A 17,603-nucleotide genomic window follows, 5' to 3' on the forward strand; every position below is an offset into this window, starting at 1 on the left:
GAGAGGAATGATGAACATGAGGCAAAATTCAATTGGCAAAAATTGAATCCACTAATACTCTAGTAACCACGCAAGAAACATTACTCTAGTGTTTCATGATCCCTTGATGATCGTTACATATCTTTATAACAAGGGATGCAAAGCATCAAAGTTCCTGCCAAAAGCGTAATGCATTTAAAGTTAATATTAGTGAAATTAATTGATTGGTTCTTACCAAGTTACAAAATAAAAAGTTCAAAACTCATGAGGATGGTAAGAAAACTTCTCAAGTAATTGATTATGTTGAGCATTTAATTCTTGTATCAAAAGTCAAATGTTATAACTAAAAAAATGTTAAGGATTGTTGGAGACTTACAATTGGAACAATTGTTGTTTTGTCATTGATGTCAAATCTATTGATAAGACATATTGCTACCTAATCTAAATGTCATATCTATTTGATTGTTGAAGAGTGTTTGAGAAATTGCTCATAACAATAGCACCTAGAGGAAAGGTTGAGTTATGAAAAAGAAGCTACAATGGATATTTGATTAGTTAGACTTTGATAAGACAAATTGATTGTTTATATCAAGAAAGTTAAGCCAAGCCAAGTAATAGAGTAAAAGGTTAGGGAATGTCAAGTGATGCTAGTGTCTATCGAGCCATAGTTAGTGTTGAGAAAATCTAGTGTTGACCCGAGCATCAGTATTGATCGAGCAAGATAGTTGATGCTGAGCCAAAAAATTTATAGCAACCAAGTGATTAAGTGATGACCGAGTGTCAGAACTTAGTGATTGCCAAGTAATAGTGCTGAGAATGAGTTTGAGAAAATCATTATTTCTAGCCGACTCAATTGATTTCTTAGGAGATGTAACTTGCGTTGAAGATAAGATTGATGAGTTGGATCATTAAATTCAAGGTGAGGATTAGGTAAATACCTGATCGACGGATTCTAGAGAAGTTTATAGAGGATGATCAAAAAGGTGAACAAATACAATGAATCATGTTGAATATGATCGTAAACCCTAAGATCTACGATGATCATGGAAAATGAAAAAGCAAGAATTACCTATTTAAAGAGGTGTTGAACTGAACTTAAAGTATGAGAGAGACACATATAGAGAAAGGTGGATCAGAGACACACAACGGTGAACACAAGTGTGTGAGAGTGACTGCGAAGCTAAAGGATATTGCTTGCACACATGTTGTTGATATTGATAAGCAAATATGAGAAGATGACTTAAGTTTTGCTGAAATGAGAAGATTGATTTCTTGAAGGGTTTCCAAGCAAATTAGGAGTGGAGATGACAATGGAGAGCTGATCAATGAATCCATACATGACCTGAATAGTGATATGAACTTGCAAAGTGAGTTGTAATCATACAAAACCTATTATTTTCTTTCTAATCATTGTAAAAAATTTGTATTGAATCCGTTTAACAGAGGTTGACCTAAAACTCATTTGAAAGACTTAACAGTCTATGTAAATCCTTTAACAAGGTGACATTCTAAATGAAATGATAAAAGTCCTCTGACAAGGCCACTCCTAATAGGGTGATTAAATCCTCTAACTAGGTCACATTTAACAATGTGTATTGCAAACCTTTAATAGGGTTGGCTCCTAACAAAGCTTACTTTGAAAGAGTGAAAAAGTTGTGACATGTTGTTGGTGGTTTTTCCCAAATTGGGTTCCCATGTAAAATTCCTAGTGTCAAACACGTGTTGAATGCTTTATATGCTTTACATTTGATAAAGTTTACATTCAACAAAGTATGTTCTATTTGAGACAATAATTTTATTTATTAGTAGAGACCAGGCAACAATAAGATAAGCATAACAATGAATGTTTTATGTTTTATTATTCTAATTTATATAAAAAATCTTGTAAATTGACTAATTTTATTTATTTTTTAAATAAAAAATTTAAGAAAAATTAAATTTGTTTAATTTTAATTTCTTTAAAATAAAATAAAGTTGTTGTCAATATAGTCGTCGTCAATATAATAGGTCTATTTGGACAATTTTTAGTATTTGTTGATAGCCATATGCTATTGTAATCAGTTTGGTTTAACTAGTTATCAACCAAACTCATTTGAACTAATTAGAATGAACTATTTTTAATTTTTTTAAGTTCTTGAATTATTTTCTAAAGTAATGTGTACAAATAACAAAATAAAAATAATATTTTTTCTTCATTCTCATTGGTTAATAATTTGACATCTTATGGAAAGCTAACAATTTTTAAGCCAATTTGTTTGCATCCACTACCTCATTCAAATCTCCATTATGTTATGAAATTTTTTTTTTAATTATTTTATTTTCCAATATTACATAAATATATTTTTTATAAATTTTATTTTGATTTATTATTATAAAATTACTTCTAAATTCATAATATTACTACAAAGTTAATTTTTACTTTTTACTTTTTACTATTTATGGATAGATTTAGATATTAAGTAAATGTTATTTTATATATTTATATTATATTTTGACATTGAAATTGCTTTCATTTATGTACTATAATTGTATAATCAATTCTATTTCTACACTATATTTCTATAATTGTAATGTCTAAGTACATACAATATATTTAACAATGTTAAAGTTAATGTAGAGGTTTAAAACAATCTCTTTAAAAGTGGTATATCATTTTTCAAACTTTCTATAATCTTTCTATTAAAAGTCTAGAAATAATATCTTTAATAGCGACAATCATTTTTTGAATCTTCTATAATCCTTCTGTTAAAAATCTAAATGTTTTTTTGTAATTTTTGTTTAGAAAAATAATTTTTGCCCTTACTATTTTTCATTACATTTTTGTTTTTTTAAAGAGGGGTAAATGCTTTGACTTGGAGCTATGAACCAATGAGGCCACAAACGGGGGACCTCATCCCCATGAGATTTGAACCTCGATGGCAAGAATAACAATGCAACAACTTAACCATCACAACATGGCACTATTGGCACTATTTTTCATTACATTTAATAAGATTAACGATTATCAATCGTTTTTATTTTAAAAAATATGTTAAAAGTTCATACTTTATAAACAATTTTTGATATAAAAGTAGTCAAAAATAGGGGGCTAACCCTTAACAACATTGGTGGAACCAATAGACAACCACACAGACCCCTTAGCGATTTACATCAAAAACATAAATAACAACATAATAGTAATTAAAAGTACTAGAGTTCCTACTCTTAATACTAGAAAAGTTTAACAAGTTTACAAAGGGCATGTAGGTGGTCATTGCATCGTACCACCTACAACCTAAACCCAAGTTCAATAGAAAAACCAAAACCATCAAAAGAGGACGAGGAGTAAAAACCAATAGAGAACCAAAAAATACAAGGCACTAGGAGACCACTAGCTGGCATCTTTTTTCTTTCCTTTCCCAGCTAGGAGAACTTTGGCCCAATCTTCGACAAGGAAATTATAGAGCAGCTTCAAGTCCTCCTTCCCAAGGCCCTCCTCCTCCATTCCATGAGCTAGAAGTTGGAGAGTGGTTGCAGCTGCATGGGTCACCTTCAGAGTGAACTTGGAGAAGAGGGTGAAGCCCCCCTCCAATGCATTGCACTTGTCCTTTAACTCCTGGAGGTCTTTACAAGTAACAATCCCATCCTCTGCAGTACTTAGGTTAAGAGCCCTACTACAACTCACCGAAGACTTCCTTTTATCTTGCACCTCTAGAGTGTTAGTGCGGGCCCTTAATATTTCCAAACCATATTTTCTTATTAGGGAGGAGATAGTGTTAGGGGAAGCTTATCAAGTTTGGATTTTTCCTGGTTATTAGCAGAAAGCAGGGTGAAGGTGGCCAAAATATGAGTGGGGTCTTGGGAGGGGTTCTTGGTAGGGTTCTCTACCTCAAAATCCTAGGTGCCATCAACAATGTCATCCCACTTCTCCACTTCTTTGTCAATCTCATCCTTCACCTTTTCTTGAGCATCCCTCGAGTTCTTATCACTCTCCTCTGAATTGGTATCTTCCTCCTCCTCCTCTTGAGAGTGATTGACCTTTTGTTTGTATCTAGCTCTAGTCTTAGCAAGTCTTCCCAACCTTCTTCTATTCCCACATATATCATCATCTGAATACCTAATTTCCACCTCCACCATCTTATCAATTTTTATTTTTTTATTGGCAGTCAAGTCCAAGGCTAGGGTTTTGTCTTTCCTACCCTTAATAGGGGTTTGACTTGGTGAGGGTTGAGGAGTAGGGGCATATCTACCACCTGCAAACTTAGATGAAGGGGGGCCCAAGTGGAAAGGAGATTATCAATGGCTATCACATGGAGAGGGCCAAGGACCAAGTGGAACTAAAAGAGTCAAAACATGAGCCCTTGATATAAAATAGTAAAATTAGCCCCTTTCTTTTTTTTCTCCCTAACATTCTAGGGTGTGCATTAGAAAAAATGGAATGTAGACTAACTCCCTATTATGAAAGTGATTAAACAAAGGGAAATGGTAAAAATAATACACACTGTGTTTGCCTTCCAAAGTGAGATATTTCATTATGACCAGGCACACATTGCCCTAGGGCTCTAGAAGTTTATCCTTCCTAAAACCCCCACGATATTAGTCTAGGGCCTCACTAACTTTGAAAAAACTAGACAGGCTAGCTTCATCCGCCACCTTCATTATCCTCTGCCATTTCCTACCAGTTATGTCAAGGCTTATTAAAAACAATTGTAAACAATTTTAAACAATTGTCCTCAAAACTTCTTAAATTTTATTAAATCGATAAATATTTTAGCCCATAGATTTTGATCTAGTAAAATTAAAATTAAAGTCAAAAAATTATAACCCTAATATTTATGTCAAACTTTTTTAAACTATAATTTATTCTATTTTTTATCTTTATTTTTTTTGGTTTTAGTAACTATTATGAATTGCTTTAAACTTATAAGAAGTAAAAAACTTGTGAAAATAATTTCATATTATTTATTTATTTATTCTTGAATTGATTATAGTTTTGCTTTTTTATTGAAAACAATATATACTATTTTTAATTTTTTAAATAAAAACAATATCATAATTCTTTAAATATTTAAAATTAAATACTCAAGCAAAAGTTGAGTAATTTTAGTGCCTATTTGATTTCTAAATTTATAACTTTGCAGCCAAGTATTTATTTTTGAAATATTCATTTATTATTATTTTTTATTTTTTTAGTATCATATATTAATTTTAACTTAACTAGTTATTACTATAACAAATATTTCAAATTTTTTGAAAATTAGTTTTCTACAAATATTTTAAGAAATTTGAAAATGAATTTGTTTATATCTATATTTATATTTAGTGTGTTGTTATTAGTTAATTTAATTTAACTTAATTAATTTAATTTAATTTAACTTAATTAATTTTAATATTATATAAAAATATTTTAATAATTGTGAAAATTAATTATTTCTATTATATAAAGGTTTTCCCCAAAGTGTGTCGAGTAGCTCTTGATGATCTTGGGTTCGAATTTGATAGGTGGCTTGATTCAATAATGCATTAGTTCTACAAATGAGTAGGTGCATCCTTTAAAAAATGAAATTTGTATTGACTACTAGTTTTATTAGTATTTTTTTAATTGCATTCAATCAACATTATAGACAAATATTTTTATTATTAAATTTTTATTACATTCAATCACACACACACACACACACAGACACACACACAGACACACACACACACATGTATATATATGATTCCTCTCTTTCTGATGGGATGATGGGTCTCTCCTTCCTAGAGTTAAAGCTAAAGACATTTACATAACTCTTAATCATGACTCCTCCATCTTATATCATTTTAATTCAATCTAGTATCTTGATCTCAATCCCACACAATGACAAAATATCCTTATGTATTTCTGGAAGTCCCCCATCCCCCCAAAAATCAAATGTTTTAGGTGGCAACTCATGCTTGACAGACTCCCTATTAGATCTCCTCATGGTAATATTGACCCTTGCCTGGTGTGTAACTTGTCTGATTTTTTGAGACATATGTTCTTTAATTGTACTTTTGCTAGAGAGATTTCGCTGCTCTTTGGTATCATTATCTCTAAACATGTTTCTACTTTTGATATTATTACTTGTTATATTCATAATCTTAAAAAAGATGCTAATTTGTTCTGGCAAATCCTTTCTTCATACATCTTTTGGTTTACTTGGAAATTTAGAAATGAGGATAAATTTCAAGGTAGTGGTAGATTACTTACTGCTTTTCATTGAAAACTCATATTTTTAAAAATCACTTCTCAGGTCTATTGTATTATGAGGTTGGAGAGGGAGTTGTTACGTTTCCTTCAAGATGGCCACACTACCATGTTTATATACGAAATGAAGAATGGATACGAGTGGGCCAACATTGCTGCCAATCAACATGCCTTCGATGAGGCACTCAAGAAGCTGATTAAAGAGATCCGCAAGACTAGAGGACCGTATTTTGACAAACTCGAGCTCTTCACTCAAATTTTGGAAAGAAAGAAATTGTTTGGATGTAGGGTGTTGCTGGTTGGACCTCATGGATGGAAGATTATAACAATACTCTGAGCTTTGTCTTTTATTGGCTCTCTTTGATGTACCTTTTGGTTTTTGCTTGATACTTTGGGGTTGAGGTCTTGTGTCCCTGTGATATTTTGTAACTCTTTTTGATCTATCGATATATAATATTAAAAAAAAAAAAAATTATATGTAGAAAGCTTTAAAAAACACTAGCGAGTGCCATAAACTCGAAGTGACGAAGTTTGTAAACCTAGCTCCCCTAGTCCGGAGGGCTGGCTGCAAAATGGTTTTCGGCATAGGAAATAAAAATAATAGAAGTGGTTAATTTGCGCTTGTCGAATCTATTACTATAGTACATGCTTTGATGCAGAAGCGCAGGGAAAAACCTGATGTCAAAATTAGCCTTGAACAAGGCCATGCTTATTTTCAGACATAGAAAACGAAGAAAAATAAACCTAACAAGCTGCGAATACTTCATTGCTCCTTTCAGACAATCGTTTTTTTCTCATACTTCATCTGACAGAGAGAACATCAGAGATTCAGAGGCGCAGACTCTTCAAAGCAGTAATTTGAACAATACACTAAATGACTTTATTAGTGATGAAGAAGAGGACGATGATGTTCCTCTCGCGAGAGGAATATTTGAAGGAGGCTCTGAAATGGGCTCATACAGGCAAGGGGATGCCACTTATCATACTCTTATTGAAAAGCTTATATCTTCAGGTCAGTTTTCTGCAATGAAAAAGGTTTTAAGTCGAATGAATAAAGAGGGTCGCGTTTTGCAGGAAAAGCTCCTTATTTGCATTATCAAAGCTTATGGAAATGCTCACATGCCCAACGAGGCTCTTTGCTTTTTCTACGAGGCTCTCGAAAAATATGACTGCAAGCCCAGCGTTAGGTCTTTTAATTCTGTGTTAAATGTTCTTGTTCAAGAGGGACTTTTCAACGAGGCCCTTCAGTTTTACTCAGACAAGAAGGCTGCTGGAATTAGACCCAATGTTCTCACCTTTAATATTCTCTGTAAGGCTTTATGCCAATGTAATCGTGTAGATAGTGCTTATCAATTGTTTCAAGAAATGCCCACTTGGCACTGTGATCCTGACGTGTTTACTTACAGCACTCTTGTCAATGGATTTTGCAAGCAGAATAGGATTGAGGAGGCTATGTCACTGCTAGATGAAATGCAGGCTGATGGGTGCTTTCCCAATACGGTAACATTTAATGCTATGATTCATGGTCTCTGTAAAAGAGGTGACATGATTAGGGCCTTGAAGCTTTTGGACAATATGCTGCTCAAGGGCTGTTCTCCAAATGTGGTGACTTACAATATTCTCATTGATGGCTTCTGTAAACAGGGAAAGTTGAAGAAAGCCTCTAAAATTTTGAATCAGATGATGGAAAAGAAGTGCATCCCTAATACAGTCACCTATAGCACTATGATAAATGGTCTTTGCAAGATTGGCAAATTGGATGATGCAGCAAAGATGTTGTCCGGGATGTTGGAAAGAGGTTGCAGTCCTAATGTGTTTACGTACTCTACCCTGATGAGTGGACTATGCAAAGTGGGGAAGGTGCAGGACGCAATTAAGCTATGGGATGAAATGAAAAACGGCAATTGTGAAACCAACGCGTTCGTTTACAGTGCTTTAATTGATGGTCTCTGTAAGAGAGGGGATATCAACAGAGCAAAAGAGCTTCTTTGGGAGATGTCCGACAAGGGGTTTATTCCAAACGTTGTTACATATAGCTCCTTGATTGATGGCCTATGCAAAGCAAGCAATGTACATGAAGCAGTTGCTGTCTGGAATGAGATGTTGGACAAGGGACATATTCCAAATGCGTTCAGTTACAGTATATTGATTCACGGTCTCTGCGAAGGTGGGGACGTAGAAGAGGCTACTAAAATTTGGCAAAACATGATGGACTCCGGTTGCAATCCAGATGTTGTGACCTACAGTGCATTAATAAATGGGCTCTGCAAGGCTGGCCGAATGGATGAAGCTGTTACGCTTCTTGATGAGATGTTGTATAAGGGCTGTCAACCGGATGTTGTTACCTACAACACATTAATTGATGGCTTTTGCAAACAGAACAACATATACCGTGCCATGGATCTTGTAGATGAGATGTTGCACCTTGGTTGTGATCCTAGCTTTCGGACTTGTGATATTCTTATGAGTGGTTTACGTCAATGTGGGAAGATAGATAATGCTGGAGATTTTATGGAGGAATTAGTATTCCGTCTCGCTAAGAAAGGAAGAATGCACGGTGCTTCCACTGTTTTGGAAGCAATGTTGAAGAAGGGCTTTGTTCCTGATATTTATACTTGGACCATTACAGTCAGAGGACTTTGTACCCTCAGAAAGGTGTATCGGGCGATTGATGATTGCATTACAAAGGTTTATGGCTGATTTAGAGGAGGTTCAGTTCATTCATCAAAGAAAAAGGTAGCGATCTTTTATAAGAGAGAAATCTATGCTTTTAAAGAGAATTCAAATCAATGATGATTTAAAATTTGTCTTGTTTCAAACATTGCAGGGCTGCCTTAATTAAACTTCACAACTTGGAAATCCCTAATGGTTAAAGGGCTCGTACAATCTGTCCTCCCATTAAATTTGCTATTATTTGAAGAAAGTTGACTACTTGGATGGTTATCATGTAATGCGGGTGATGGGAAAATTATTTGGGAGGAATACAACGGGCTTCAGTTGCGTGTATAACCCATTTTTTGCAAATAGACAACTTTTGATCCACATCTTCATGGCAAATAGACAAGTGATGCGGTATGCTCTAGATACTTTGCTAATAATATTGGTAGCATTATCACTGTCAGACTGAATGCATTATGCATTAGGATAGTGATGTTTTCTCCGGTTCAAATTTGTTCATGTGTGTGGCATCATCTAAATTACAGTATGGCTTCAGGGGTTTGGGTTTGCCATTACAACAATTTTTTTTTTGTGGTTGGGTTCGGATGTATAAAAAACATACAAAAATCAATATTTATACATTTGCATCATATAAAATACAAAACCACCATAGAAATAAAAAATACTTCAATGTCAATTTTGTCAAACTTGAATGTCATGATAGATAATAATTGTTTGATATTAAATGATAAAATCAGCAATCAGTGTCGTATGAATTTGCACAGAGATCATCATTATCATTGGCATTAGATGATACGAGTAGATTAGAGGAACCACAGGGAGTGCCCTGACAGTTGCACTACAAGTATGCTGCTGACTATTTGACTTATCTAAAACTGAAGATTGCTGGGAAGTGGAAACATTTAAATTAGTATGCTCTGGCTTTACATCCACAGCTTTGTTGTGCCTTCCTTGTAGTTATTTTGGTTGTACAAAAGAGGGCATGAGTTGCAATGCATGTATAATAACTCTTCTATGTTTTTCTTTGATGCCAATCAAGTATGCTTATTGAGTGGATGGAGTATGTATTCCAATTCCTCTCAAATGAAGATGATCGGCACCCTATTGAGGCAAATTTACTGTGTTAGAGTTATAAAATTAGAAATGAAACTTCAAATTTGAAGAAAAAATGTTTGAAAAATAGAAATAAATATAAATAAAGATTTGTAGATGAAAAATTAAAAAATTACTAGCTGTAAAATTGTGATTGCAAGAGGCTGTAGGTGTTGGAATGTTTGGCCATGGAGTTAATACCATTATTATACTTCTTGTAGAGAGTGGAAATACTTTGACCATTGGGGTGCACACAATCCACAAACTCATTTGTGACTTCTCTGTGTGGTGTAATTCTTGTCAGCAAAGAAAATCTCAGCATTGTACTATTTTGTAATCAATGCAAAACCAAGATCTCGCGGAGTGATCATTTTGTTATATTGTTCAACAATAATTATTTGCAGCTGTTTGAAGAAAGTAGATTCTTTTTATTTTTTCTCATTTACAACAGCATTAATCATTTCAATTGTTGAGCTGATGTTGTCATATGCCTCTCCCATGTTAAATTTTAGAACCAGAATATAAATTGCAATAATCAGAGCTACAATAACAGATGACACAATTTTTATCCTGGGAAAAGCTTCCTACTTGAGGGAAAAACCCAGCCGCACCAAAAGATAGATCCTTCATTAAATACAAGGTTTGTGCTTATGATTGATGTCTTCACAGAGTCAATCAATAAGCTTGCACTTACACAGTCTCGGAATCACTGATAAAACAACAGATTGTAAATAATCTGAATCTCCTCACCTAAGGACTAGATGATTATCTATTGATTGTGAAAATATAAAAACTCTCAATACACAGGAGAAAATAATATGTTACTTCCACACTGCAGAGCATATACACTTCACAGAACTTAAACACTTAAGATACTGCAGAATAGTCACACATGCAAGTGCTTTACACACTTGACGTTACAAATCCTGCACTTTTGAATTTCCTTCCATAATGGAAGTGCCACCTGATAGTGAAGAGACACGCCCAAAGGTGACTGGCAGGCATTACAATTAATCATTTACGACAGCAAAGAAAAGAACTGATGCCATTAAACGTTATCAGTCAGAACAGCATATTGACCGCACAAAGCATAAAATGAAAGCTGCAAGCACAAATGAGTGCATACTCAACAGTATCCACTGTTAGAAAAAATGGTGATACACACATCTTGCTGACTTGGAACCACTACGGTGACATGGCTAATGATACCAGATAATAAATACAATGCCTAGTCATCATAAGTTCAAGTGCTGCGTCTCCTGATCTCCTATCTTCCTTTTGTCATGGTATCGCTAGTATAAGCTTTCAAAGTTACCATCTTACGATATGCCCCGTGGTTGTAGTATCGCGTGTTATGTTTTTGAGTCTTGCGATCTTATGATTTGCCTTTGTGATCGTAGCATCGTGGGTGCATTTTTTGTGGATTACAATCTTACGATAGCTCTTATTGTATGATCATAAGTGTTTAATGTTGAACAGGCTGGTTGATGTTATGAAGTTACAACAAACTGTGGATCGCACGATCGTAAGGATTCATTGGAGGGCTCACGATGTTACGAAAAGGCCAATGGATCATATGATCGTAAAGGCTGGAAAGGAGATACTCGACCATACAAAGGTAAAGACGATCGTAGGATCGTAAGACAGGATGGTGTTTCGATGCTACGATAAAGGGCATGATCGTAGGATCTCAAGGGCCAACTAATGAAGCCTCCGAAGCTACGAAAAAGGAAGCAATCCTAAGATCGTAAGTCTTCATGTGTTAGAAGGGTGAACAGGTGGCCAGCCCGGATTGGTCGAGGGTCTTAAATTATGCAAGTGCCTCAGCTTCATTGTAATCGTTAGATTTGGAGGATCTATGGTTGTCGTTATGTCGCTATCCAAAGTTGCAAGGTTATTAGTCATAGCGACATAACGACAAGCTGCCACGTATCAAGGTAGGTCCGTTTTCTCTTGTTTCTATTGTTGTAACATCGCAAGTGCCAGTTTCAAAGGGTCAATACATCGGAATAAAGGTTGATATGTTCATTCAACATGTTTTCTTCCTAAGGGCAAGCAATACAATGTTCTGATCTTACGATGAACCATTGTTCGTAAGATCATAGGGGTAAAATATTAGACCGCCAAGGACACAACAAGGGGCTAGGTTGACCACAATCGTAAGATCGTGAGGTTGACATTTTATGCTGTCGATGTTACGATTGACCGCGATCCTAAGATCGTAAGGTCATTTCATTGCGCCCGTAACATTGTAAGATAAAATTGATTGATCTGCGACCCTATGCCGAGGTTGCTGTTGTGTGTTCGTATGTTCGTAAGATTGTAAAGCAGGGTTGCAATCATAAGATCGCAAGGAGTATAAAGGTGCTTTCGACCATGAGATATAAGGGCGATTGTATGATCGTAAGGGCTGGGTTTTCAATTGGAGATGCTACGAGGGGTTTTGACTGTTTGAATGATCGTAAGATCGTAGGTTCCTGAGTTGACCGTAATATAAAAAGGTTTCTACTTGTATGAGTTGGAAAATAAGGGGCTTTGACCAATGAAATTACAAGAAAGGTACAGGTTGACAAATGAAAATGTTTGACTTGATGATATATCTAATTTGACAGTGTCAAGAATGAAACCAGCAGCACTTAATGACCAAATTGATCTTATGATCGCCTGCAATTACTTTATTGCATTCTTCATGCATGGTAAATTGTATCTTACGTCTTCTTGCTGCTTTGGGTTATCCATCTACCCAATTTTCAGTTACGGCTGCCATTTTTGTCCCTTCCAAGGTTGAAAATGCACATAGGGATCAGTTTTCTACCTCTGAACGTGTACCAAGATTAGATCTTCTTCAGATTTGTAATGATTGTTCTCTGCAACCTTAAATGCAGTGGTTGATTTCTTGGCTTCCAGTAGAAGCTTTCTCTATTATGCTTGAGCTATAAAAGCAACTTTTGTACCCTTTCCAAGGGTCAATCTTTGCTCTGATTCTATAGCATTATATTCTATGCTTTGCTATTCTAATTTCCTTTGCCTCTGAATTGAATATATTCTCCGTTGTATCTCTTTCTTCTATTAATATACTGTGCCATACCTTCTTGCCTTGTGTTAATATATTGTCTTTATTCTTCAACTGCATGGTTGTATCTATTTGGCCCTTTGAATGATATAGAATGAATTCTCTTCCTTATAGCATTCTTTCAGTTTCCGATCTGCATATAGTTATTGAGTTGAACAAGGGTTGAATCTATATACTTTGAGGTTGTATTGGTAAATTATGCATTTCCTAGGTAGAGATAAGATTGAACTACTGTTTGGTGTATCACCTCCTCTTAGATTAGAATAGGTAGTTTGCTTTCATGCATTCTTTCTCCCTTTTCCTCTCAAGAACTAGTTACGTGCATCCTGATATTAAGGAAGCCGACCTCCTCCGGAGACTCAATCTCGGTGTTCAAGTCCTAGAACTTGGAGATTGTTTCCATGTTTCACAAAGTTGCTTTTAGATAAGACTTTAGGCAAGGGTGCAAGCTTTTGTGATAACAATTTTTGGCACGCTCGGTGGGATGCTCATATTGAAGCATTTTAAGTGCACTAGTGTCAAAGAAGGAAATTTCAAATACATGCTGAGAAGATAGTGCTGCTCTCAGTTTTTCGGGCCTTCAAGAGGCTCATTGTTACAAGGTACTTGGCAACTCTACTCTACTAATACATTTGGTTTCAGACCAAGTTGCTGTGATTCATGCCCGAGGCTCATACGAGGGCATCTTCTAGAGGTAATTTCCAATACACTGAGCTTTCATTCTCAAATCCTAGAAGAAAGAGAAGTAGATTATACCTATTACCAGTTAGGAGTGCAGTAGTAACACATACACCTATAAGATCCCTTTCCTCTCCTCCTGTTGATAGATCACAGCCTAGGGTGCCATCCTTTCATTTGAATAGGTCATTATTCCATATGGCACAGCCTAGAGCCCATGCTTTTGCCACCTTCAAAGATACAATATACCAGTAGCAGCTCTTAAAAGTATACCTAAGTTTACTAGTGAAACTTCCATTTCTCCCTTAGAACATATCCAAGAAGTTTCAAATGTCTGCAATATACATGGTATTGCAATAGATGATGTTGCTGTTAGGCTCTTAGCTTCATCTTTAAAAAGGAAAGCCTTGCAGTGGTATAGAGGTTTGGCTCCTAACTCTATTACTGATTGGGATGGGTTGGGAGTTGGACTATGTAAACATTTTGAAGATAAGAGTGATCACTTATCACTCTTGGAGCAGCTTACTACTATTAAGAGGGCACTGTTAGAAGTAGGGATTACGTGGAGCGGGGAGGGGGGGCGCGGGCTGAATTAGTAATCTACAAACTTTAGTCGCCAACTGGATATTATTACTTACTTTAAGCCATGCATAACCAAGCAATAAGGTAATGCTGAATGGTAACAATAGCAATGCACAAAGATAGCTCATAACACCATATTTTGTTAACTAGGGAAACCCTGGCCAAGGGAAAACCTCGGTGGGGATAATACCCACTAAATAATATACTGATATATAAGTTCCTTGTTAGAGGATGGACCTTGTTAGGAGTCAATGAGCAAATTCAGTATAAGTAGTCCTTGTTAGGAGACTTTGAATCCCTGTTAGGAGATTCCAACCCTGTTAGGAGTTGTAGTACAATGTATGCAAGAAGGGCCCATTGCTCAAACATGCAATTTCAACTACAAGAAGAGCTCATTGCTCAAACATGCGATTTCAACTATAAGAAGAGCTCATTGCTCAAACAAATAGTTTACTGTTATTTGTCTTCCTTGTCTAATCTCTGATCTTTAGCTCGATCTCAGATCACCAGATAGTCCATACAAAACTTTGCATATACCGCTTTCACAAAAAGTTCACTCACAAACACATAAAAGTACTTTGCTTCCTCATAATATCAAGATTGCACACTTCTTATCGCAAGAAGTCTTTTGCATAAATACCATGCCTTTACATAAGTTACTGCTGGGCCAACTAAGACCAAAGTTCTCTTTTTCAAGTTAGAGTAAACATCTAGGATGTCAGCCCTAATTGGACAAGTAATTGTTTTTTAAACAAAACAATTCTTTCCTTCAATTCCGCTGTCCTGCATCATCAAAACATGATTATATATATTCTATAGAGTCCGTACAAACTTTCGAGATTATACACATCATCACAAACATGTATACTATCTCCATGTAACTTCGTTTGTCATAATATGATGTCTGCAACATGTTATAAACAAAACAATACATTGCCGTAGACCAAATTCTATACTTAGAGAATTTTCTGATTACCAACCACTAAGTATTTTTATTTTTGAGGTTTCTTGTCAACATGTACATCATGTGTTGCCATTAATGACAACAATTACAAATCACTATTAGCCAATTGTCAACAATCTCCACCCTTGACATTGATGACAACAAAATAGGGAAAATTGGCTAAGTGACAAAACTTAACAAAATAAACATTACATTTATTATAACTTTACATATATGCTCCCCCTTACAATATACTTCATACTACACATGTATACTATTTTCACATTTCTCCCCTTTACTATCCAAATTTTCTGTTTTCCAATTTTCTTCTGCTATTACTCCCCCTTTGACATTAATGACAAAGGTCAAAATGTCAGGATACTGACCATAACTATCAAAACTGCTGTCCTTGCCTTATGCTAAAATAATCTTCATACAATCATCAAAAATGGTCTTAAAGCTGTCCATACCTTTTGTTCCATGTCTCTTTGGTAGACTCTGCTGATGAGAGAATTGCACATAATGCATACGATGCAATCTCAATTGCATTGATATCTGAATACAAAAAGTTTGTATATGTGTCCTTGGCCTTGACACATTCTTCTAGCTGCTTCTCAACAAAAGATAACTTCAGAGCAATAGATTCTCTGAAATTAGATGTTCTCTTCAAAATCTGTTCTTTTCAAAGTTCCAATTTTCTGATCTCGTTGTGAGCACTGGCAACTTGACTCTCAAAATCATCAACTTTGCTAGAAGGATGCAAGATCTGGCTGGATAAAGCTTCAAGCTTATTTATCTTCGCCTCTATTTGACTGTCCAAATCCTTAGTCAGTTTGTATGATAAGGTACACTTAACATACAAGGCTTTCCCTTTTTGTTGATATTTCAGAAGTTCTTTTATGCATGTATCAAGATTGACTAAGTCGTCGTTCTTGATATTCTGGTAGATGGTGCTAAACAAGTTAGCATCATGGGAAATTTGAGCCTTCACCTCTGCAACATTCAACAAATTAGTAAACTCTTCATCGAATGATTTCATCACTGCTTGTGCTTTTAGTTCGGGATTTGACTTGGTGTGATGTACTATCAAAGTATTGTGTAATATGTTAGTCACTTCCATTATTGATTTCTGTAAGCTTTTTACTATTTTATTCTTCAGTAAGAATTTAGATAAGGATGAAATCAGATCAGTCTGATCATCATCATCAGTAGCCAAACTAGCAAGAGAGAGTGGAGTAGATGAGCTAGATGGTTTAGTTTCATCCTCCCTTTGCTTCTTTGCTGCTTCTTTAGCTTTCCTCTCTTCCTCTTCTTTCCTTTCCTTTTCCTCTCTTTCTTTCTTCTCTTCTGATCTTTTTTTTTCTTCTTCCTTAGTTTTCCTTTTCCTTTCTTCTTCTGCAATTTTTTTATTATCTTCATCTTCCTTTCTTTTTCTATTTTCCTCAAGCAGTTGCTGCTTGGCTTCTTCTATCTTCTTCGTTTCAACTTCTATTAGCCTCTTCTCTTCCTCAATTTGTTTCAACTTTTCTTCAACATCCTCGGTGTCAGGTACATTTGGTTCATCCACCAAATGGATTGGGTCATCAATGTTAAGAGTAACATTGGTTTGATCAATCTTCATAGTATCACCACTTACTAATACTTCCAAGGTTTTAGGAGTTGGAGGAGATGCTGTTTGTGACAACTTCTGACTGATAGCTACTGCTGTCTCCTTTCTCAACTTATCCTTCTCACCAACCATGAACAAAAATGGCCTCAATTTGTTCCTCAAGTATGGAGCGAGGTTATTTAACAGACTCTTAATCTCATCTTCTTTATCAATCTTGCAGATTGTCCTTAGCATAGACTTCCGAAGTCCAAGGTCTTCTTCTCTTGCTGGATTCTTCTTCTCTACGAGTCTCTCATAGAATTTCTAGTTTACTACTCCTTTGATATCTTTCATACTAAGATCATTTGCTATGATATATCTTACAGTAGATATATCAATTTGGTTCTTCTCAAAATTATTGTATAAGTCATAGAATTTGTTCATCTGAGCAAAGTTTCCCTCATTGGCAATTGCTGTCTTAATCTTCTCAATCTTTGGCTTCCATGGTTGCCGAGCTTTGCGTGCTGCTTGCTTAGGTGGAGTCACCTTTTCAGCTTGTTTGGTTTCCTGTTCCTCAACCTCTTCATCATCACTAGATTCAATTGTCAACAATGCTTTCTGTCTCTTGCCAGGTCCTGTAGCCATTTGTTTGATTCTCTTTGCCTTTGTAGTCACTGCTTCAACCAATCTCTCTGATTTTCTCTTATGTTCACTGGGCTAAACATTGGATACTGCAACATATGGTATGCTCTGCTCTGAAGATGTCTCAGCAACTGAAACT

The 17,603-nt window shown here is 35.4% G+C and overlaps 1 protein-coding gene across 6 annotated transcripts in view; it reads left to right on the top strand.

The window, feature by feature from the left end:
• The first annotated feature begins 6,762 nt into the window (after window positions 1–6,762).
• The window catches only part of EMB1025 (Pentatricopeptide repeat (PPR) superfamily protein), a 76,568-nt gene continuing 65,727 nt past the window's right edge, over window positions 6,763–17,603 (top strand). For 5 of the 6 annotated variants that reach the window (XM_089791726.1, XM_089791728.1, XM_089791727.1 and 2 more), the window contains exons 1-2: window positions 6,763–8,923; window positions 9,015–9,259. In XM_089791726.1, the coding sequence (XP_089647852.1) occupies window positions 6,866–8,887 (2,022 nt within the window). In that variant the 5' untranslated portion in view covers window positions 6,763–6,865 and the 3' untranslated portion in view covers window positions 8,888–8,923; window positions 9,015–9,259. The remainder of the gene's footprint in view (window positions 8,924–9,014; window positions 9,260–17,603) is intronic. The other variant, XM_089791730.1, reaches the window with a different exon arrangement.

The sequence above is a fragment of the Cupressus sempervirens genome, chromosome 7 (genome assembly GCF_028749045.1).
Source record: "Cupressus sempervirens isolate cs-2001-9-10 chromosome 7, ASM2874904v1, whole genome shotgun sequence".
Lineage (NCBI taxonomy): Eukaryota > Viridiplantae > Streptophyta > Pinopsida > Cupressales > Cupressaceae > Cupressus > Cupressus sempervirens.